Raw genomic sequence first — 24,170 nt, 5'->3', positions numbered from 1 at the left:
AATTGTCTTTACCAATCCATCATGTCTCAGTAAATGACCAACCCACTTATTTCTCCTTGCAGTTAAAATATTCCACAGGTCTGCTTTCACTCCCAGTCTGTCCAGTATTTCCTCATTTGTAACCAGGTCTACCCATGAAACTTTTGACATTCTACAGTAGCACCATAGCTCAAAAGCATCAATTCTTTTTTTCTCTGCTGCTCCTATTGTCCACGTTTCACTGCCATAAAGCATTATGCTCCATACAAAAGTTTTGAGTTGATTCATCTTAATCTTGATACTCATGTTTTTTGAAACTTATATCTTTCTCTTCTTGTTGAAAGCTATTTTTGCCTGTTGTATTCTACTGCTAATTTCCTTTAAGCTTCTGGCATCCGTGGTGATCTTGCTTCCTGATTACGTGAATTCATCTGCTTGTTCAGCTGTGTATTACCCAAGGTTATATGTGCTGGTATTCCTGTTTTGCTTACAACGAGTGTCTTGGTTTTGGTCCTGCTTAACTTTAGATTGTATCTAGCCAGTGTGCTTCCATCTCCGTAAGCACTTCCTGTCGTTGGTCTTCACTTTCTGCCGAGACTGCTGAGTCATCCACGAAACATAGCTTATTTGTATATTCTCTGCCCATGGACCTTAATTCCTGCTTCCAGTGAGTTGTTCTTTGCCTCGTCCAGTGCTCTTTGTAGGTATGTATAAGTCAAATGGCGCAGATGACAATGAACATCCCTGTCTCACTCCTTTTCTCATTTCATTTTATTCTGTTGATATTGTCTGTTCATATTGTCCACATCTCAGCACTGCAATTTCTTCTCTACAGAGACTCCAAATAATTCTCCTGTCTTTGTAATTTATCTTTACTTCTTTCATTATCGTAAAGAGCTGCTTCCAATCAACACTATCAAAAGCTTTTTCAAGATCGACAAAAGCTATGTAAGCGTTCTTGTCTCTACTCAGTCTTTTTTCTAGTATTATTCTAATGACAAGTACTGCATCTCTGGTCCCTCGACCTTTTCTAAATCCAAATTGGTCTTTGCTGAGGAGAGTTTCAACCTTATCTTCAATCCGGCTTAGTACAATGTTAGTCAGTATTTTAGAGGCATGTGAGACAAGGCTCAATGAGTGGTATTGTTCGCATCTGTTGGCTGATGTTTTCTTTGGGATTGGTATCATTATACACTTTTGGTAGTTTGAGGGAATGTCACCTGTTTCGTAAATCTCACTCACTAGTTGATATAGTGCATTATGTATTTCTTTTCCAGCCATCTTCAAGAGTTCTGCTGGTATGTCATCTATGCCAGGCGCTTTATTATTCTTGAGTTTTGATAGTGCTTTGTCAAATTCTCCCCTGTCCATCATATAACTCTTCGATGTATAGTTTCCACATTTTCCCAGTTCATTTATTATTTTGCCATTTTCGTTCCCTAGTCCATTGCTTCTAGGTTTATGATTTCCAAAGAATTGCTTCATTATTCCATAAACCGAATCCATTTCATTATGTTTCATATGTTCTTCGACTTCTTGGCATTTTTCTTCCCAGAAGGCCTCTATGGTTTCTCTGTTTATTTTGTTTCTGAGAGCCCTGTACTGTATTTGTGCTTCGACTGTATTTTTATTTTTTAATGTTCTTCTTTCTTCAATTTTTTGCTCAAGGTCAGCTGTTATCCATTGTTTCCTGTTAATCAACCTCTGCTTGCCTAATACTACTTCTGCTGTTGTCTGTATTCTGTGCCATTTCATCTCAAATCAGGTAGAAAATCATGTCAGGTGACCATCACCGATTTCTCTGCAGGTTATGTGTATGAAAGCAGTACCCTTATGATGAATAATGATCACTTTATCTCAGCTCAGAATTGAACCGTTATAAAGTTACCATCCTTTGAACATTGCAGAGTCAGGTCTCAAGAGTAAAAAATGAAAAATCACATAAATACTGATTACTAAGGAACAATGGCCCATAAAGAAGTGTTTATTGTTTCACTTAGAAGAAAATTCATTTTTGCACATTCCGACATAACTTACAAGTTATTTGAAGCAATAATTAACAAATAAGACTTTTATAAACAATAAACATTGGCCATTATTTAACAATTTATTGCTAAACAAGGCCACCTTCTATTTTCTTTAAAATTTCTCAGTGGGTAGTTTAAAAGTTCTGCTATCAATTACAAAATAAAAAAGGTAGTATTTTTACACATTTTGTTTTAAGGCATGTCAAAGTTAGGCATGCTTGCGACTCTTTTACACCAAGATTGCATACCCCCAAGGGAAAAAAATGAATTTCAATCTATGTACTTAGCATTCATAACAGTTAAAAGTTCATATCTGAATGATTGGTTACATCTATTGACTGAAAGCAAGTTCAATCTTGTTTACTTCCATGGCATCCAATGTGTGCAAACACTCACTGCTAGTTTGTGGCATAATTTTTGACCAATTCTTACAACTCCATCAGATGGCCCCTATCCATGTCCAGTTATACTGAACAACCACCTATGACTTTCTTCCTGTTAAAGACCTTTCCCCGATTCAAATATCTGAAATCGTTTTTTTTTATTAGGGGCTGACTTATCTAAAATATATATTCTTATTCTTATTTCTCCTTATGATATCTTTTTAGACTAGCATTCTTCTATATAATTCATCCCGAGAAAAGCATGTACAGTATTATGTGATAAATCAACTGAAGTAACTGCTTACCTTAGTCATTACATTCCACACAGGTAAAGATTGTAGTAATAATCTTTCGATTGAGGCAATGAAAAAATAATAGGAAACCACCCTATTTAGACAAAAAAAATGATCGGGTGAAAGGAACATCTGTACATGGCATCAACAGTTTCATGTCTTGGTCATTCACAGGCATGGGACAACTATTGCTTGCTCTGCAAACCACATATGCAAATAGGCTGTGACACCAACAAATTCAGATGAAAATCCGTGTGGATTTCTAAAATCACTGCAGTGTGTTTAGAAGAGAACATTAGTGTCTCGTTTATGCATCCACATGGTCCATCGAATTGTTCCACATGGCCCAAAGTAGAAGACTTACGTGAAGTGCCATTAAAAATACTCTGTGTAAATTGCGACTCATTCACCGTTTCCAGTCAGTAGCAGTGAGTGTTTGCACACATTGGATGCCATGGAAGTAAACAAGATTGAACTTGCTTTCAGTCAATAGATGTAACCAATCATTCAGATATAATAATAATAATAATAATAATAAATTCGTTTATTTCGTGGGCCTGTGGCCCATGAGAAAACCATTGCACAACTTTCACATGTTAAGCATGATATTACATTCCCAAAAGAAAAGAAAAAAAAATAAAAAGAAACACATAAGATACACTTGTTGCGGACAGCCGCCAACTTACAGACAATTAGGCAAAAACAATACCAACGAAAGGAGAAACAGTTTCCAAAATGGAGATACTTTAGTTTCCCCTCCTTGGTGACATCATATTCATAAGGAAAAACAAAAAATGAAAAGAAATACATAACATTTACTCGTTGTAAACCGCCGTCAGCACACAGACAATACGGCAAAACAACAGCAACATAAGGGAAAACATCATACTGCGGAGTAACTGACCAACCATCGCAAGAAATCAAGGCGATAATTTAATATAACAATAGTGTCAGACAAACAGTATTTAAAAAAAAACAAAAAAAGTAAATAACAACTTAGTATGACACTCAAATTTAACATAATTTTACACTCAATTTTCTGCAACCATATGTTAGAGCCATTCGATTAAACACCGTTTTAATTTTACTTCAATCAGTTTTAGACAGACAGCATTTTAGGGTTATTTATTAAGATATCGTACACCTGGGTTTTGAAGGCATGTATGGATTTAGTATTTCTAATTTTGGATGGTAGGGAGTTCCATACTCTAGAGGCGATTATTGTGAAGGATTTAGTTACGTGAAGTGTGCTATGTTGAGGGATGTGAAGATCTACGGAGTGATTCCTAGTGGGTACTGCATGTAGATCTTTTTTCCAGGTAAATCTAGCAGCTAGGTAAACGGGATTACGAGTGGATAAAATTTTATAGGCAAGCAGGATCACATGGTATAAACGACGCTGTTTTAGTTTCAACCAACGTAATCGAACGTAAGTATCAGATATCCTATCCCATTTTTTTAGGTCATAAATGTAGCGCATTGAAGAGTTCATTGTTACTTGCAATTTGTTGTTACTTTCCTCGCAGAGATTAGTAAACAGAGAGGAGCAGTAGTCAAGGTGAGGAAAAATTAGTGACTGAACCAAGGTGGTTCGAATTTTGGGCGGAACTATGTTCTTGGTTCTATACAATTGATGTAGTATGCTCAGACATTTCTGTTTTGTGACATGGACTTGTTTTTTCCACTTGAGTTCCTTATCAAATATTATACCAAGGTTTTTAACCGTTTCTTCGTACGGTATTACACGATTTTCTAATTGAATTTTTCCAAGAGCGGATTCATCAATTTGAGTAATAAGATGTCTAGGGCCAAATATAATAGCTTTAGTTTTTTTTTCATTGAGTTGCAGTTGGTTTTTCCTCATCCAGGAAGCTATTCTTTGGATATCATTATTGATTAATGTTATGGTGGAAGATAGATCTGATACTGCCGTATGACAATAAATCTGGAAGTCATCCACGTAGAGATGGTATTTACAATGCATTAGAACCTCAGGAAGGTCATTTATAAACAAGGAAAATAGCAGGGGGCTTAAGACTGAACCTTGGATTACCCCTCTGCGGTTATATGTCCAGTCGGATCTGGTGTTGTTTGTTCCGATGACTGATTGAGTACGGTTGCTTAAGTAAGACCGAAACCATTTTACAGTACTCGAAGAGAGATTGTACTTAATAAGCTTACAGAGTAGTATTTCGTGGTTTACCATGTCGAAGGCTTTAGATAGGTCAAATAGTACCAGTATTGTGACCTCGCGCCTGTCCATTGCTCCTCTGATATCCTCAGTGATATTTAACAAGGCAGTTAGAGTGCTGAATCCAGTTCGAAAGCCAGATTGGTAATTAATTAGTATATCATTTTCAATAATATATTTATTCAGTTGTTCGTAGACCACACGCTCACATATCTTGGCAAAAGTACATAGGATACCTATTGGTCTATAATCAGATGGATTAGAGGGTTCAGAGCACTTCGGGATTGGATGAATTAGAGAATGCTTCCAAATGCAGGGATATTGTGCGGTTTGGAGGGATGAATCAAAGATGTTTAAAAGAGCAGAAAGAATAGCCGGGAGGGCATTCTTTATTATTACAATATTTAGTTCATCGTAGCCTTTAGCATTAGTTGTGATAGCTGTACATGCTTTCATAACTGAGGAGATAGATACGTGAGAGAAATAGAACTGGTTTCTCTTAGGGCCATTCGGGGCGTTATTCTCTATGGGTGGAGTAACATAAGTAACGTTTCCGTGACGAATGTCTCCCGATGAGTAATAATTGTTGAGGATGTCTAAGTTTATATTTATAGGAGCTCTATTTTTTGATGATATCACACCGAGATTGCGAACAGTTTTCCACATTGTTCTTGAATCTGCACGTTTTCTTATGGCGTTTTCACAGTAGTCCCTTTTGGCTTTACGAACCATGTCCTTGACTCTATTTCGAATTTCTTTTTATTCAGCAAAAATAGTTGGACTCTTGGAACGTCTGTATAAAGCCCTTAATTCATTCCTTTTCTTTATTTTAGCCTTTATGTCGAGAGTAAACCATGGTGTAGGAGGGTGGGTGACACGAACTGTCCTCAGAGGAACATATGCATTGAAAGCAGTTAGAAGTAATGAGTTAAGCGCCTCAACTTTTTCGTCGATTGTTTCAAGTTCCTCAATAATACACCAGTTAATGTTAGACAGTTCTTCAAAAAAATTTTCCTGATTAGATGATTTATAGTCTCTGAAGGTGACTAATTTTGGCTCAAATATAGGGGTTTTCATATTATAGTTAATGTATACCTGATCGTGACAAGAGAGAGGTGGGTCAGGTGATTGTCCGTAGGACGACACTTTTTTGAGATCGTCGACAAGAATTAGATCCAGGGTGGTACTTGTTGTTTTTGTGTGACAGGTGGGCGTCAGGGGGATAATACTAAGATTGCTGCTCTCGATAATATTTAAAAGGATGTCACTGCGTACATTTCTGGTCGACATGTCGATGTTAAAGTCTCCCATTATTACCACATTGTCATACATAGGGACCTTGCTGGCCAACATAATTTCAAAGTCAGACAAGTTATTGGACTTTGGTGGATTATAAACCACTCCAATCAGCATTTTACTGTGGTTGTTGATTATTTCAACAAGGATATATTCTAGCATAACCTCACAGGAGTTGGTAGAGCGACCAACCCGTTTTGATTTCAATGATGAATGTATATACAGTCCAACTCCTCCCCCACGTTTCGTTTCTCTATCATTCCTGTATAACGTAAAGTCAGGAAGTGAAACCACATTTGATGTAACCGAAGGTTTTAGCCACGTCTCACTCACTCCGATTACATGAACAACATTAGTATGATAGTACAGTTTAAATTCTTCGAAATGAGCGAGCAGTGACTGCGCGTTAACGTGCGACAATTTTAATAAACCTGAGGAAGTTGTTTTTGCTACCTGAGGGTGTGAATTTTTAGGTAATATAACAGGGGAATTGCGATCAAACACAAGTCTCCTGTGCTCACGACTGATCATGTGGATTTCACTTGCAGGAGGATCCGTGAGAGGAGGGATTAATCTGTTCTCTATAAAAAACGATCAAGGTCTTTTTGTGTGGATATGACTACTACGGGAGCTCCCTCCGACTGTCTAACCAGGATATTTCCATTTCTCACCCACACAAATTTCACTTTTCCCTTCTTTTTGAGGTCTCTAGCTATGGCGAAGAGTTTTCTATTGAATGGGGTGAGGGCCTCGTCGATATAGATTGTTTGTTGGGGAAGAGGAAGATTAGACGCTAGGCCAATATCATCAACATTAAGTTCTTTCCGAACCCGACGTTTGGTTATCAGTTCGTCCCTTTTATTCAGTCTGAGAAACCGAACAATGATTGGAGGTGGACGAGAGTTAATTGAGCTAGCTTGTCTTGGCCTTGGCCGAAACACGCCATCTATATCCTCAGCTGACATATTCACATTAAGGGCAGTGCTTATTTTTAGGACAATACTTTGGAGGTCTTCGTCAGTGGTCAGCGGCACCCCTCTTATCTCTACCGAATTTTTCAGTCTCTCTTGTTCGTTTCTGTTCAACTTAACCTCAAGGTCAAACACTTTTTCTTGAAGTTCGTTTACTAAACCAGTGACATTTGATAATTCTTTCTCGATGGCATGTAGCTTCACTGTAAGACCACTTAGCATGTCACTGTTTTCACTTACTTTATGAGAGAGTGCAGTTTGGTCTGCAATCAGAGCATCCAGCTTCTCATTGATCACTGCGAACAGGGATCGGAGCTCCGGAGCTGACATCTCTGGTGTGTTAGGTGTTACAGTTGATAGGGTCCTAATTGGAGTATCATCACCACGTGTTGACCGGATCATATCCTGGCACTTCCGACAACTCCAAACCTTCTGGAGGTCCTCCAGAGTCCTCAGATCTTCTTGGTAGACTGATTGGCAGGCCGGATGATATAAGTCGGAGCATGTACCACAGGAAATACCTACGCCGCGCTTAACAGAGAGACCACACTTAGAGCAGTTGCTCGGCATTATACACTCTATGCCTGAGGAGAGCGGTAGACACGACCGTCCGTCTCGACTGCGAGCGATCGACTGTATGAACTTTTAACTGTTATGAATGCTAAGTACATAGATTGAAATTCATTTTTTTCCCTTGGGGGTATGCAATCTTGGTGTAAAAGAGTCGCAAACATGCCTAACTTTGACATGCCTTAAAACAAAATGTGTAAAAATACTACCTTTTTTATTTTGTAATTGATAGCAGAACTTTTAAACTACCCACTGAGAAATTTTAAAGAAAATAGAAGGTGGCCTTGTTTAGCAATAAATTGTTAAATAATGGCCAATGTTTATTGTTTATAAAAGTCTTATTTGTTAATTATTGCTTCAAATAACTTGTAAGTTATGTCGGAATGTGCAAAAATGAATTTTCTTCTAAGTGAAACAATAAACACTTCTTTATGGGCCATTGTTCCTTAGTAATCAGTATTTATGTGATTTTTCATTTTTTACTCTTGAGACCTGACTCTGCAATGTTCAAAGGATGGTAACTTTATAACGGTTCAGTTCTGAGCTGATATAAAGTGATTATTATTCATCATAAGGATACTGCTTTCATACACATAACTTGCAGAGAAATCGGTGATGGTCACCTGACATGATTTTGCACTATCTGCCTGATTTGAGATGAAATTCCCCCTCTGTTTTTTATCGTTTCCCATTTTTCGTTAATAGTCTTTGCTTGTCAGTTCTTTATTTATTTGTTCTTGAATAAGGAAAGCTCTTTTTTTTTCTTTTAACTTTCCTACATCCCATTTAACTGTATACTTAGTTTGAAGCTTTTTAAACTTTAAATTACACCAATTGTTATCGCTGTTACTAAATTTTTATCGCTGTCAATATCTGGTCCGGTATAACTTCTGCTGTCTTTAATTTGGTTTCTAAATCTCTGCCTCACCAGTATATTTGTAATCAATCTAGTGTCTTCGTTGTCCATCTGGTGCTTTCCATGTATACCTTCTGTGTGGATGATGTTGATACCATGTATTTGTTATTATTAAATGATATCAGGAGCAGAACTCTATTAGTTGGTCACCTCTCTCATTTCTTTTGCCCAAACCAAAAGGTCCAACAATCATTCCTTCTCTTACTACTCTGACCATGGCATTCCAGTCGCCCATGATTATGATGTTTTCCTCCCCTTTTATTCCTGCTATCAACTCAGTCAGCATATCATAAACTTTCTCCACTTCTTCATCTCTTCCATTAGTTATTGGCATATACACTTGTATGAAGATAGTATCTTTTGGTTTTATGTTTAGTTTAACAAGGATTATCCTCCCGTCACACTGTAGGTATCCTTTTACTTTCTTTCCAGCTTTTTATTTATCACTACATATTGCAACTCCTTCTACTCCAGGTCTACCTTCAATTGTTTCTGTGTGTATTACTTTGTAGTCTCCGCTCCAGAACTCACCGTTATCTGGCCATCTTTTCTCTGAAACGCCAATGATATCTATTTTCAATCTTTCCATTTCTATCTTTAGATTTTCTAGTTTTCCAGCCCTAAGGAGAGTTCTTACATTCCAGGCACCAACTCACATATTCCTATTCTTTTTATTTGAAACGAAAGCTGAATAATCCAGAATATTTTACGAAAGCTTGTTCCATCATGACTACTGATACTTGAGACATCCAAGTATCTTTAATGCAGTAGAGTCTCAGCTCCTTTCTGGATCCTATGCCGTTGACCAATGGTAGAATCTTCCGCCTTTAGGGGTAATTTCTTACCCCAAGGGCAAGAGGGTCCCCTAACTCCACGTACTGTGGAGGATGGTGCTTATCCCGGCATCCACTCGGTCCCCTGCCACTTAGCCCATTATTGAATTGTTGCCCGCTCTCCACCACTTGGAGGTGTGGATCGGGGTTTCTCTATCATTGGGCACTGAGACCAGGCCCTCAGGATCTTGGAGAGTAAAAATTATTTTAGATTTATTTAACTCATCATTTTTTAATGTACTTTTCTCATGACATGTCAGTCGTCTATGGGCCGTTTTTACGTTGAGCACATAATTGCACTATCTGATGTGTGTACGAAGGCATAGTCAAAATTGCGTCATGTTATGCGGTGGATTGCTAGAACGCATGCGAGAATGCATGAATGTGAAATTGGCAAAATAGCTCGTTCTAATTTAGTGCGTGAATTTGCACAATAGGGAACTTGCATATATTTCAGACATAATCAATAGCCCCAAAATTATATAAAAATATATGTTTGCATACCTCGGTGAAAGTTTTTTAATTATTTTATGACGTGGTTTGCGATATTTAATGCATCAAAGTTCACGAGAATTTTCAAATGCAAGTGAGAAGCGAAAACGCCCGATGATTGGCTGGTAGAAAAGTGACGTCATAGTTCAGTACGAGGAGGCACGGCCATAGTAGAGGTTGCATACTTGGATACATGCGTCGGCGTGGTTATGATTCCTTTATTGAAGTGCAGACGTATCGGAATTGTTCATTGTGACTTCAGAGCTATTATTTGATCTATTTCTCCTCCATTGAAAGCGATAGATTGCGTAAAGATGAAGGAATATAGTTATTCTTAGGCTGATCCTAGCAAGCTTCCTGTTACTGATTCCATCATGATAACAGGGTATTTTAGTGAAACTGTAGACTTCGTCGGCGCCGAAAGTCGATGCCGAGAAATGGAAAGGTAGCTGATGTGCATCTGAAATGTTTTATTGTTCATAACAAAGTGAGACTTGCGTATAATATTGGCGAAAGCGTATACTCATGTGAAATGTGTATTCTTTTGGCAGTCCGGTAGAGAGTCTTATGGTGAACTTATTTCCACCTCGAAGCTGTCGATGATACTTTCAACTTAAAAATACCTTGCCTGGAGGGCGACAGGAAGCTCTGAGGAAGCCAGACTATTAAATGTTTCAATTTAGTAGCGATAATATAGACGAACTTCCAACACAATCTACCATCTTGTGACTCAAAAACCCCGAAGCCACTTCCTATTCTGCAGAAAGAATCGGTCAATCGCACTTCGACCAATATAATAAACACAACGTCTTCAGGTGTTAATAAGTTACTTTTGTAATGAAAGCCTTCCTAAAGTAGCATTAAAATGTGAATATTTTCCAAACAGAGTCTTTAATACATTTTGGGAGCTTTTCTAACGATATATCTGAAACCTACGCTAAAGGCGAGCTAATCGTCATTGCGCGATCGGTTGTCACTTAAAAATTCCGTATCGGAAATCCTAGAGGGATGACCTTCGACGATGACCGTGATCACCTGCACTCAAGGGTGCCGCCTTACAAAAAATATTGGGGGGGCCCAAACCGGGGACCTCGCTCTGGTAAATTTTATAAGTAGTGAATTTTAAGTTTTTAAGCATTTTAGAAGAGTCATTTGATCAACATTAGAGCCCTGATCACTCGAATCTCGATATCTGAACACCCCGAGGAAAATTGACAAGCCTTATCCATTTTTTTTTCACATCTATAACAAATTTTTGGGGGGGCTCGGGCACCCTCAGGCCCCATGGAGTCGGTGCCACTGCCTGCACTCTCACTATCACTGGAACCCGTGGTGAAAATATCATCCCAATCCAATTTCTATTTGGTTTTAACTGGGGAAAGAGCAACATAGAACTGCACATTCTTTGGGCAACTTTGGGTTTGACTTTCCCTCAAACACCCCATTTCCCCTGTGGTGCACATCAGTCCTATCTTTATGCGATGGCCTGACAACCTTTAAATGGATCCTTGGTTTATCCTGACAACCAACTAAATGGAAATTGCTGATCCACACGGCTTCCTATATCTCCACAGTTTCCAAATCAAGGGCCGCGGAACATTCCTCTTGTGACTCAACTTTTTCTGAAAAGCAAGCAACGGCGTAGAATAAAATCAAAGAATGCTGCGATTAATTTTTTGTGACCACCTCTGGATTCCATTCTTTTTCCATCTACAACTTCCTTTATCTTTCGGGGTAAACTATGGGACAAGATAATGTTTAAATATTTTCATTAATTTATAACAAAATATAAGTTCTAAAAATACCCAAAAGCCATTTTATTAATCCGCACTGATGAGTGTAAATTAATGTGGAAGATGAATGCTGTAGACGTAGTAGTTTTCCTTAGGCTGAGTTGCAAAGTTCATGAAGATGACAAAACGACAGGGTGGTTTCCTATTATTTTCTTATTGCCTAAATCGAAAGATTATTACTCCTGGAGTACGTATTTCGCGCCTTTAGATTTTTAAATGACGATATATATTTTTCGCGATTAAATGAAAAGTGAAAAATTTCAAGCGCGCAAAAACGCGACGCTTAAGTAGGAAAGTCCGTGCGACGCATTTCTGGTTCCCCCTCTCTCCTTGTGAAGTGACCTTGATCGAGACTCTGAGCGCTGATAGGACGCAGGATGCTAGTGGATAGCTGAGTACCTTGCTGAATGGTAGCGCGTGGCTTAAAAAAGGTTTATTTATACCTTATCAAACGAAGAAAACTTTCCGACCTTAGCCAGTTTTAATAGGTGATTATTAAGACATGTTTCCCTGAGCTCTGTGCCTCATGCATGCATTGGTAACCTCAGACGATGTATAACTCCTATCCTCTCGTGTAGAAACTAGGTCCCTGTGACGTCACGCGGAGTGGAATCGCATGGGCGCCAATCTGGCCTTTTTCAAATGAGGATAAAATTTGACCCTTGCCATTCGTCTAAACCGGTATTTCAAAAACCAAATAATTTGTGTATTATGAATACACTAATGGTGGGTAACGAATCGCAATCAATGCCTATCGTTTTCTTTGATGAAGGAAACTACCCTATTTTTCGGTGCGCGGAGTCATTTATTGCACTGGCCGTGTCTACATTTTTCAATTTTTATTGTAATAAAATAAATCAGAATTTAGGATAAAATTTCCTTTAAAATGACGTATAGTTCATTATTATAGCATGCAGTGAAGCCAGGATATAAATTTGCAAAGTACAGCGGCACATCATTTTGACGCCGACAGTAGAAGAAAACGCTGTCTTCTTGGCTGGCACTCGAATGCATTAGGATCAACGTTGCTCCATATTTTCATATTTCCTCCCTTGATTTTAAACGTCATGGAATTTTCTATGTGCTTCCGTAACTGAAATTGAACAAGTGCCGTAAATAATTTGAGTCCATCGTAACCATCGAGAAACACATATCTCGATTTTAGTTGAGAAGTTGAGTTTTTATTCTACGGCGGCCGAATTATCGAAAAATCTCAGTTTCAAGTTATTCAGTCAATGAAGTATGGAAATATTATTAATATTAAAGTTATCTTCGCTCACATAGCACACGGGTTTATCATTCCGTTTATTATACTCTTATTTTTCCGTAACGCTCATCCCGACAGACGGCATGCATCTAGGCTTTTCTTCTAATTTCCTCCGTGGGAATGCAGAGGAAAATTTTTTATGGGGTGTTATTGCACAGAGGAGCAATGCACCACTTGTAATTTTTCCTTATTTCGCCTATGTTCTCCTTTAAACGCAACGTGGCTCTTCCAAACCTGCAGATACTGGGCTTGGATCTTGGGACTCCTACTGAACTATGACGTCACGACGTAAAATTAGTGGGGGCGGTATTTTTTAGCCCGCGAAACTCGGGAGACTTTTGGGAGTCATTTTCTAGTGTATAAACTGAATTTTAAGCGGAAAAAAGTATATTGCGGTACTAAGTGTTTACTGTAGTATATCAGCATACTGTTTATAAAAAGTATGCAATTTCCCTATTGCCCTCCATAATAAGAAATTAATGCAGTTCTAACCTGCTCAATTACGTGCCCCATGTAAAACAGCTGTAATGATATGGGGAATGCGTTATATTAGTCATCTTCCTGAAAGCCTGTTTCCACGATACATTAGCACATATGAGTTAGTCTGTTTGCATGAGTGATTTCTCTGGACCGGAATGGAACATTCACGAATTCATTAACCAAATAAGAAAAAGGTTCTATTTTCTGTAAATTCGTTCGCACAAGTTGGGTGGTTAGACGGTACATTTTCGTGTTCATTCATGCTCATTAGACATGAACTTTAAATGTAAATGTACCGGATAGCCAGGCCTTTAAATTGGAACCATAATTCAAATATTCATTAACATCAAAATCGTTGCCCATAATCCACCCTAGTTCGTAAATATTGTCAAATATAAATAAGGAAATTCAGTGCTAAAAATCCTAGAATTAATATAGTTTGCCTTGCTTGGTATTCGACCCCAGGTCTCCCCAATCCTCGTCAGGTGTGTTCAGTGGCATTGCCATGATTTTGCAAAGGTTTATCGGAGAATTCGGGGTCCTTCCAGGGTGTATGGAAAACACCCCAGGGCAAAGGGGGTCCTCCCCCGAAAATTGTGGGATTTTTGATGCTGAAAATGTGACCTTTTAGGACTCAAAAAAAGTGAGTGAAACAGTGTACGAGTATTTTTTAAAATAAAGTGTATAAATTGGATGAAGTAAAAGCGACAAGCGTTAAAGGCTCAAGGAAAAAGGGGGTTGTAACCGGGGAACCCCCCGTGGCTACGCCATTGGATGTGTTCCTTAGGCGGTAGAGCTGGTCCCTATGTATGTGCTCTTTAAAGTCGAGCGCATTCCCTCTAAAATGCTCAAAATTAATTGTGTGATTTTTCAATGCCGTTAATTAGGTACTTAGTTCACAGAAAAAGCATCCAGTCGCCTGTCATTGTTATCAAATCAAATATGTGGCCACCAAGCGTTGTGGTAAGAACCCTCCTACCCGTTCTTCGGGACGTGATACTTGCCTTCATTTGACATCCATATATATGACCTTTGATTGGGTCGGCTATTCTTTAGGGCATTCCACCAGGTCCGAGACTCGATTCGTCCCGCCGCGGACGCGTGCCGCCCGTTGGAAGCTGACTCTCATCAGTGGAGATGCGCTGAGCGAGCGGCGTGTGTTTCTCTTTTCAGCTTGTGGTGCCGCCTCACCAGAAGGCCGAGTACCCCATGTTCGTGTTTTGTGAGGGGCGCGCGGACACGGCGACGGCACCGCACTTCCCCTCCCCACCCTCCCCTCCCGACAGCGGCGACGATGACTTCCAATCAGAAGAGTTTGAAATCTTATGATCCTGTTGGATCATGTGTCTGTGTGGACGTTAGTATTTAAAATCCAATGGTGAAATTACTTAAGAGTAAAGCGGCTTGAACTTTTGAGCCTGACAATAGACTGTGATTGTTGAAAAAATATTCATACTTTTGATCATCATTGTGAAAGTATTTATTTGCCTCCCAAAAATGTATGTAGCTATATGATATCGTTGAAATTATCATCAAGTATGTTATGGTTTTTGTTAAATGTTTTCATTCATGTATTATCTCATTTTCCAAAATTATTTATTGTTTGCTACCTTTGTACACCCGATTCATCCTGTGAAATTGACTATAAGTACGATGTTAAATGCATTCTGCTTTTCAGATGCTGCTTTAATTTTAAATATTTATATTTTGTTTGATAACTGAAAGTAACTTTAATATGTAAGCCTGAGTTCTTAACTTGTTTAGTTTACTTATTATTGGCTTTACAATAAATCATTTTTATGAAGTTTGCTGCATTGAATCCATCAACGCCCGATGTCAATGAGAGAGCGCTGAGCTAGCTCTGGGCCTATGTCCCCATGGGCCGACGAATGATATTTGTGTGGACAAACGAAAAGGACGTATCATCGACTTCTGTCCCATCCCCTCCAGTTGGCGGGTAATCAAAGTATTATCGCACATGAAACCTCCTTGCCCTTTTTCAGCGAGTCGATGACAAATTTGGTGCTTTCAAGATTATGTAGATTTGCCAGAGTGGACTGTTGTTCTTGTCTGCTTGAATTGATTCGGGATATTAGCTGATGAAGCGGTAAAACCATTCTCTCGTGCTCGTGATAAGGCATAATGACCCTGAGTTCAAAGTCTTCATCGGTCGATAGCAGCGGTCAGTGTCTTCACTGTAGCCTCATTGCTCGGGTGAGTTGCCTCCGGAAGAGAATCCAGTCATGGACATCATTGGACGCTTTCCTTTCTTGGTTTGTGGATTGCTGGCCGTTTTTGGTGAGTTCTCGAGTATTTTCTGCGCAATCACTCGACTTGCGGTGTGTTTTCATTGTGAATTTAGCACAAAATGAATGGAGACGTGAATGTTTCGCCGCGTTACCTTCCCTTCTTCGCCGTAAGGACCGATTACCCCTTTACTGACCCCTTCACTCTTTCTGCATTTCGGATAAGTTCTATCATTTCCGCATTCTTCGTGCATCTCGTCGCCAAAAACCCATTCCCACAGACAAGACGCACCACTGTCTTTTGCGTGGTTTAAGCATTGAGCTCTATACACTGGGGTGGGTTACTCAATGGATTTAACTATGAAACTGCAGGACATGTTTCTTTTTATTCGATATAATTTTATTACCTAAGACCCTCTTGAATGGCCGCATGTTGTATTAGTGCATCGTTCATGAATTTCCTCGTCTGGTGACATTTTCTGTCCCAAGTATTCCTATATTTTATCCTTGAATCCAAAAAGCCATACCTTCACATACACAGTCTTATTATTATTTATTTTGAGAATGTTTGAGGAATAACTTCATTTTCGTCCGTCAATTCTGTTTTTTTTTCTTTGACACATTCCCCGTGGTACATGATTTAGTGAATTGCATTAACTTAAATGCATTTTAATGCACTGAATGGTATCTTAAGTTACACGTTTCGAAAAGAGATTGCTCGAGCAAAAGGGATACATTTTCCTCAGAAAGTATTACTCATTTTCTCACAATTGCATTTGCTATTTTTTGGCCTGCGAAAGAAGAGTATTTGCGCCAACAGGGAAAACTTATGGGCTAGGTGATTTTGCCATCATGAGTAAAGACTTAGTTTATTACTCTTAAGTACAGCTTGGTTTATTTCATAATTACCATTTAGTTTGGGTTATTTTCGAGGCGACATCATCGAGGCGAAACTCGTAGCCATCGGCTCTACAAAAATGGCATGGAAGTAATACGAAGGCCACGTAGAATATGCTTAAATGGATTTTGACTATTTTAAGGTTAGCTGCCGCAGAATTATCCGTCACTGTAACAATCCAATCCTTGGTTACATACCGTTACTACCAGGATTTTTCGTATTTTGATTTTCCGTATTTCGAATTCTATCTCGTTCTTAACCCTTAGAATGCCAGTCAAAATTCCACGTAGGTACCTCACAAGTACCAAGGGATTTCAATGAAAATTGTAGGTATGTACTAAAATGGCATTTGAAACAATAATTTAATGATAAATCGTTACAATTTTAGCGTGTTTCTTATAACATTATTACATCATAATGTAATTTAAATCGCTTATATTTCAGCGCAAACATTTCGAAATTGCAATTGGAGCGTGGCAAGGGGTTAATATTTTTGCACCATTCGAAGGATGAGTTGTTTTTATTTTAAATAACATCAACTCTATAAAATTGTATGTAAAATCTTAGTTCGCTCGGACGACTTTAACTAATATTTTTTAGTATTATTTTACCTGTATTCCTTCGCGGTGAACACTTTACATGATTCTAACCTTGCATGGATATAATATATTATTTACTAACCTTTGGTAAAATTTGGCTTAGTATGTGAGTGTATTTGTGTTATAGTCTCGGTTTGCATGGAGCGATGCTCGCGTTGTGGGAGTTCACGCCACCTGCATAATTTTTTTAGCATTGATTTATAAAAATTTAGTTTGCCTGTGGGGAACCTGTGTAGAATTAGATTCTTTCACTCAACATGTCTATGCTAAATGATAACCTTGGTTAGCACTTAAATTTCCGATAGAGGGGGCATACTGACATGGTTATTCAAGGGAATCCGCCAGAGTTACCCGTAAATAAACTTTGAAGCTACCACACACTGCATATCACACACAGAATATAACACACTGCACACGAAACGCGGGATACAAACCTGAATTGCGAATTATCATTCTGTGGGATCGCAATAAAATTTCCCGCGAAAATTGTCGTGAAATACGCTAATATACAAATACATTAAAATACAAATTATTCAATTGCTAACATTTAACGAATGACTCAATGTCTCTCCGAAAGAGGGCGTTTAAAAGTTATCTTGTTTTAATATCTATGTTTGGTACAGTTTAGCGGGGATGATATAATTCATCCGAAACAGCATTACATCTTTTGAATTACCGCTACATTACACTCTACTCAGCAGCATTACCACGTCCGATAGACTAATTCCCTATCCAATTCTTAAGAAACTTATTTTCCTTTGTAAAGAGTAGATAAAAAGACGCTCGTTTATATCGCGAGGCGATTGATTTGATGGCAAGTTTTTCTGCCCTCATGCGAGAGGGGGGTCCTCGCTCCGACATGACGTCCTCACTCAGTCGACACAAATCCTTCTTAAAGAATTTTCTAATGAAGAAGAACCTTCAATTTCCCCATATAGTTCATTAATATAGACAATTACCAATACTTTATTACATTTAGGCCGATTAACTTTTGATAGAAAAAGACACAGGTAATGTTGGTGCAACACATTAGTTGCCAGATGGTAATGAAGTACTCAATGGGAAAGTTTGGGAAACAACGTCAAAAAATCAACTTGTACCAAAATGTCTGAAATTGAAATCTTACGCGTATTTAAATGTCCATTAATTTTTCTGTCAGTCCAAATCGAGCTTAGGATAAAAATTAGGAGGGTCGGGGACCATAAGAGTGATGCGTTGGCTTAGTTGTACCGATGAAAATAGAAATTCGGTTTGGAAGAACTCCCTTTTGGAGAACCTGCTCTAACTCAGATTTGTTTGTAAATAAAGATGGCGATCACCATGGAAACCGGCTGTGGTGACGTCAGAGTTTATTGGTCCATGGCGGCTTCCTCTCCTGCTCCATACCGACCTCACCGACTGGGTTCATTATGGAAATTAGTGGAACGTTTATTAGTGCCCCTATCTTTCAGTGTGCCAACTGTCCTGTATCGCCCTGCTGATCCAGAAATAGTATTTTTCGAGATCGTAAAGTTGAAATGCCGATTCAGAGATATAAAGAATTTAAAATGTAATGATATAAACTCAAATCATATTAAATTAATGCTTGTTTGTTATTTCACAGAAAAAGGCAACAGAAAAGTTTTAGTTTATTTTGTTTTCCTTTTTTCCAGGCTCGTCTGGCCAGCTAGCTCCAGGTAGGTGACATATAGGCTTTGGGTTATATGATTGCAATCATTTTGGGAGAACAATGTTTCATTATAATGTTTTCTTCTCAAATTATAATTGAAAACGGAGTATATTAAATGATCAGCCGTATTAGGGCGTTACAAAGCAAGACTTGCACTTTTTTGCAATGAATAAAATTTTGGTATATTAGTAATTCACGTGCATGGAAACGGGCGCAGCTAGGAATTAAGGCTGGGAGGTGGGGGGTTTAGGCGCAACTAATACTGGTGTTTTGGGGGCATGGAGTATCCGCTAGGGTATTCAGGAGGTGCGCGGGCCCTACCCCAGAATAATTTTTTAGAGAAATGTTTCAAAATCGTGATTTTTACGGCTGAGGGATATTTTATTAATCCTTACACTATTCTATAACTAATATCAATCCAATTACGTAAAATTGATTAAACTAAAATTTCTCTGAACTCTTATTTTAGGGGGGGTTATCCCCGCTGTGTAATCAAGTATTGACGTCTTGTGTAAGTTTTCTAATGATTTACCATTGGAAATAATTTATTAATCACGTATATTTCTTAATTACTTTTTCTATTGATTTCCCGGTCTCATTACACTTGCCCGTTTGGTAAATATGTAATTCCTATTTGGTTACTTGGTAGATTACGTTGAAGTGGGTAGTTGTTTATTTTTCTAATTAGAAGTGTAAAAGGGCATATATGTTCGCAAACTATGCTGGTATGTGTCCCTTAGGACCAAACACGGATTATTTCTGTTCGAATTCTGCTGTTTGGTTCACATACGTACCGAATGTCTTGCACGCAATGGGATTCTTACTGTGGAAATCGTCATGATTATGAGTGAATAACAGCAATTGATCATAAGGATCAACTTACATCAGGATTGACACGATGAGTCCTCTTTTGTGAATTGTGTATTTTTCGAATCGCTACGCCGCACAGTGGGCTGAAATCGAAAAAAGCTAGCCAAAAATCGCTACAGTCTAAAGTATTGCTAAATTAATGAAACTTTTAGCGCATTGAGTATTTTATGGACACAATGAAACTTATTTAGGATGATTTAACCAAGAAATATGTTTAGGAGGGGAATAAAATTTAAAAATAGGGGAAAGTTATGCGAGAACCATAGATACCAGGGGCAAGTCGAAATTTTGATGTGGGAATATCAAAGGGAAAACAGAATTTCTTCCATTTTTAAATATGTTTAAGCTATCTCGTAGCTTATCATAAAGTATGCGATGAAAAAAATTGTTATTGAGCCTTTTAAACCTGAAATTTCGGTCATTTATTTATTTTTTTTATTTATTTGCAATAAACCCAAAAACAGTACATGAGACCTTTTACATTGGATTTTTTAAACAAATGGATAAATAATAAAGTGGAACAAGAAACAACGACAAAAAATAAAACTTGATTAAATACACTCAGATATACATAATACTCCACTTCTATGAACGCCTCATGCGCTCATATGCTATTTGGGAAGGGTGGACAAAGAAAGAGGGATTTAAAGAGGAAGTTTCCTGATGGCGGTCGTAAATGATGAAATTGATGATGTTATGTCAACAGAAGGAGCTTTGATGGAATTGTAGGTAAGAGGTAGCCGGTAGGTAAGGGATCTCTGGGTCACTGATAAACGGTGGAGAGGTAGATGGAAAAGAGATGAGTTCCGTGTTTTACGGGAAGGGACACGGAGGGAGAACATTTAAAGAATGTCGTTAGACCTGAAGTGGCCATTCATGATTCGGTGGAAAAACCTGAGGTCACTTAGAGTACGTCTTCGCCCTAAGGGCGTTATGTCAAGTTGAGAGAGGAGATCATCAGCAGTGAGATTACGGAGGGAAGGGTTACGGTAAAAGATTGAAGCGTAATAATAAAAATTAATACCATTGATAAATATTTTTATACCAAATTAAAAAAAAAAAGGTGTGCCACATTTAATTCTATTCTGAGTCATAGGATGAAGACTCCTCATATTCTAAAATATTTTCGCTACTCACCTGAAGATTTTTCTCCACTGGTAATTTTTTTACTTTACTGGGAACCCTCGCAGAGCAAGAAATCAAATGATCTGACGTAAGCAGAAGCCTATGGAAAAGGTCATAATTTGTGGCAATTCTAGAAACTTTCCTGGTGCGTTTTTCGCGATATTCTCTTATATCCTTGGGTCGGGCTTCCAACGCCTCTTCGGAAAGCTGTCCAATGGGAAGTATGGCATTTTGCACCATGCAGTAAAACTTAGCGAAGAGTCGGCAAATGAAACCATGGATGGAGTTTTACATAGATTTTAACTGTTATAAGGCAATAAGCTGAGAAAATTTTATCATTTACTCGAATTCCAGCCCAGACAGCTCTTAAATTTACCGAGAAGCCGGTAGTTAGGTCTTCATAAATTCCTGGAGGAGAATTGTAGATGGCGTTCTATTATGATTGTCGATTACTAATAATTTACCAACTCACGTAATAATAACATCCTAACTGATTAACGATTAAGAAAACCCAGTAAGTTGACAGTGTGAATTCCCTGGAGTAAAAATACTATTTCCACTTCCATATATTTTATGGTATTTTAAATCAATATCAACTTTCGACAGTTTTAAATTTCAAATTCCAATTGATTACATTAGAATATTTTTGGAATAAACTACTTCGTGTATCTATTATCATATCACTGAAGGAACTGTTACAATTTACCTGAAATTTCAGCTGATAGCGCTGGATTTACGAAGTAGCATCTCGCAGTATTGCCGTCATTGGTCGTACCTGCCTTTGGTAGATCAAAAATAAGACCCATTCTGGACAGGAATGCGTTTTGAACATTTTTTTCATTCATTCGTTCATAAATATGATTCAACTTCAGATATCTACTATTCACTCTGGTGCGCTCAACTTTCGAAAGTATTGATTAAAAACTCTTTTTGAATGAAGGCCGCAAGCAAAAGTTTTATTTTCTCATATCCTCCCAAAATGTTTTTGTGTAAAAACTCCAATACTAACGATTTCTTCTGCTTGATGTTCCCCCTTTCTACTCAAATGCTCTTCGAAGTCGCACACAATATTCCCAGAATCAAGGAAGTCTTTACTTAAGTATAAGGAATGGTCGCCAAAAATCCTTTCTATTCAATCATTATATATTATATCACTATTATTGTTAGTGGCTTCCAATGAATGTCTATACCATGGGCCGAAAAACCTTGTCCATAAGAGCATTTTATGATCTCGTAATGCATACCGTAAGCCCCATGATATGTCAGTTAAGAAAACCTTCAGTCCTTAATTCAGATTCACCAACTAGTCATATACCGGATATGGATTGACTTGATAATACAGTAGGCATCCTGGAATTTTTAAAATTTTACATTGCTCTCAGTGTGGTGAGATTTAAAATTAATGTCTTCACAATCGCTTTGGAGATTTTTTCCATATCTTGGGTAAGGGATAAGTTAAATAAACCTCTTCTGCAAAGATGCATGTAATTTTTTTTTAAATTATAACACAGTGGGATCGATTGAAGTATGATATATATTTTGGGCGACAAAGAATAAGGTACTGAGAAAAAATTCAAGGATTCATACTCAAATTGTGAAAACAACAGTTTTGATGAATCTACTTACTCAGCCAGAAGCCCCGGAATTATTTATAGTTTTTAAAATGCCATCAGGAAATATTTTTGGACTCGGCAATTATAATTTTCTATGGGAAAGAGCAACAGCGTCACACTGCTGCTTCGTCAGGCTAACATCACTTGAGGCCAGTCTAGGGAAGCCAGCATTACAAATGTGTGTAGCTGCCGCTCTTTTAAAAATAAAAAATTGCGCAGAATTCTAAAAAACAAAATGATGTGATGAAATGAAAATCTACTTATATTTAACCTTTTATTAAAAATTCTGCATGCAATTCAAACGAATGCAAAGAGATGTAAAGGAAGTCCAAAATTCTCATCTCTATATTGCCTTTGATAGTGGTAAGAGAAACTAAAACTAAAGTAAGCACGATAAATGCCCGTTGAAACATAAATTTTTGAAAAACTTTCTATGGGTTGTTTTTCGTCAAAATAAAAGCGAAATTCCAATCGTCGGAAATTAATGAACTTCTCATCGAGAACAAATTTGGTCACATATTGACCTAAACGAGTACTTTTTACTGTAATAGCGATTTTTAAATTTATAATTTCTCAAATAATATCTCATCCTGGGGCGGTCTGGAGTGATTGGGGGCCCTCGGCTGGATCTCATTACCGAGGGATTCGGGGATCCTCCCCCGGAATATTTTAGGAAATTGCATACCCGGAAATGGATTTTGACGCTATTCTGGCTCTTAAAAACCAGGTAAAAGTTAATAAAAAAGAGCAATTTTGTATGAAAAAAATACAATGAAAAGTTAGAATTTCACATTTTATAAAATTTAATAAGTTATTATAGTTCTTTGTGTATATAATGAATTCGTTCCTTGAAACTGCACTGAAATCTAAAATATCTAAACCAGGGATGTGATCCGATGCGAAAAAGCACTTTAAAGCAGAAATTTCAATAGTTGGAGTATAGTTTCGGATCTTACATCTCACTCACTTAAAAGGCGAAGAGGGGCTAGAGAGGAAGAACATTTATCCATAAAAATTCTAGGAAAGAATGAATGGAGGGTAAGAGAAGAAAAGGTCGTTGGCCACTCAAATGAGGTAACGAGCTGGGGAATTCCGCGCGGGAGAAAAAGGGAAGGGGCGGGAGAAGCTACGTTTTCGGGACTATTGAGGGATTATACGGCACATGCTGGGGTTGTCCACTCTTAAAGAAAGGGCCGAGGAGTTGTTTGAGAAGGTTTGGGCATCGAGTGAAGACATAGTTAAGGAGATAATGTGAAGTGGTCAAGAGTCCGGGGCGTCTAGGGATAATGAGACGGAAGGAGTAAAGAAGGTGGGAAGGAGTTGGGGTTTCCAACGCGAGAAGTGAGCGGCTACGTATAAGTAAACCAAGTATGGCAATTGAGATTGGACAATATTTCGGAAGGGCAGGGTCCGGGAAGGTAGTATGTTTATTTGAGAATGGAATGTGAGGATACGTGCATGGTTTGCAAAAAGTTGACCATTTAATAAATTAAGTTTATGAGACTGTACAATATAATGTTCAATCTTTTTTTTCCTTTCTCTCCAGATGAATGATCTCCAATGCATAGAATTTTAGCATCCATGTGACTTTGCAGTGGAGTAAGATTTTATCAGGTGTTTTGCAGGGAGGAATGAATCCTTATGTGATTGCCACATGGA

General features: G+C 38.1%; 2 protein-coding genes across 5 annotated transcripts in view; both read left to right on the top strand.

Moving 5' to 3' along the window:
* LOC124171033 (cysteine protease ATG4D) overlaps positions 1-15,295 on the top strand; it is a 49,157-nt gene extending 33,862 nt beyond the window's left edge. For 2 of the 3 annotated variants that reach the window (XM_046550177.1, XM_046550176.1), the window contains exon 8: positions 14,665-15,295. In XM_046550177.1, the coding sequence (XP_046406133.1) occupies positions 14,665-14,820 (156 nt within the window). In that variant the 3' untranslated portion in view covers positions 14,821-15,295. Of the gene's footprint in view, positions 1-14,547; positions 14,629-14,664 lie in introns of those variants that run through there. The other variant, XM_046550178.1, reaches the window with a different exon arrangement.
* A 169-nt stretch (positions 15,296-15,464) lies between these two features.
* Positions 15,465-24,170, top strand: part of LOC124171032 (microsomal triacylglycerol transfer protein) — a 106,583-nt gene continuing 97,877 nt past the window's right edge. Inside the window, exons 1-2 of one of the 2 annotated variants that reach the window (XM_046550173.1) lie at positions 15,678-15,789; positions 18,887-18,910. In XM_046550173.1, coding sequence (XP_046406129.1) covers positions 15,735-15,789; positions 18,887-18,910 — 79 coding nt within the window. In that variant the 5' untranslated portion in view covers positions 15,678-15,734. Of the gene's footprint in view, positions 15,790-18,886; positions 18,911-24,170 lie in introns of both variants that reach the window. The other variant, XM_046550174.1, reaches the window with a different exon arrangement.

Source organism: Ischnura elegans, chromosome X (assembly GCF_921293095.1).
Source record: "Ischnura elegans chromosome X, ioIscEleg1.1, whole genome shotgun sequence".
Classification (NCBI taxonomy): Eukaryota; Metazoa; Arthropoda; class Insecta; order Odonata; family Coenagrionidae; genus Ischnura; species Ischnura elegans.
Note: the sequence above shows the minus strand (reverse complement) of the source record. Positions and strands in the feature narration are given on the sequence as shown.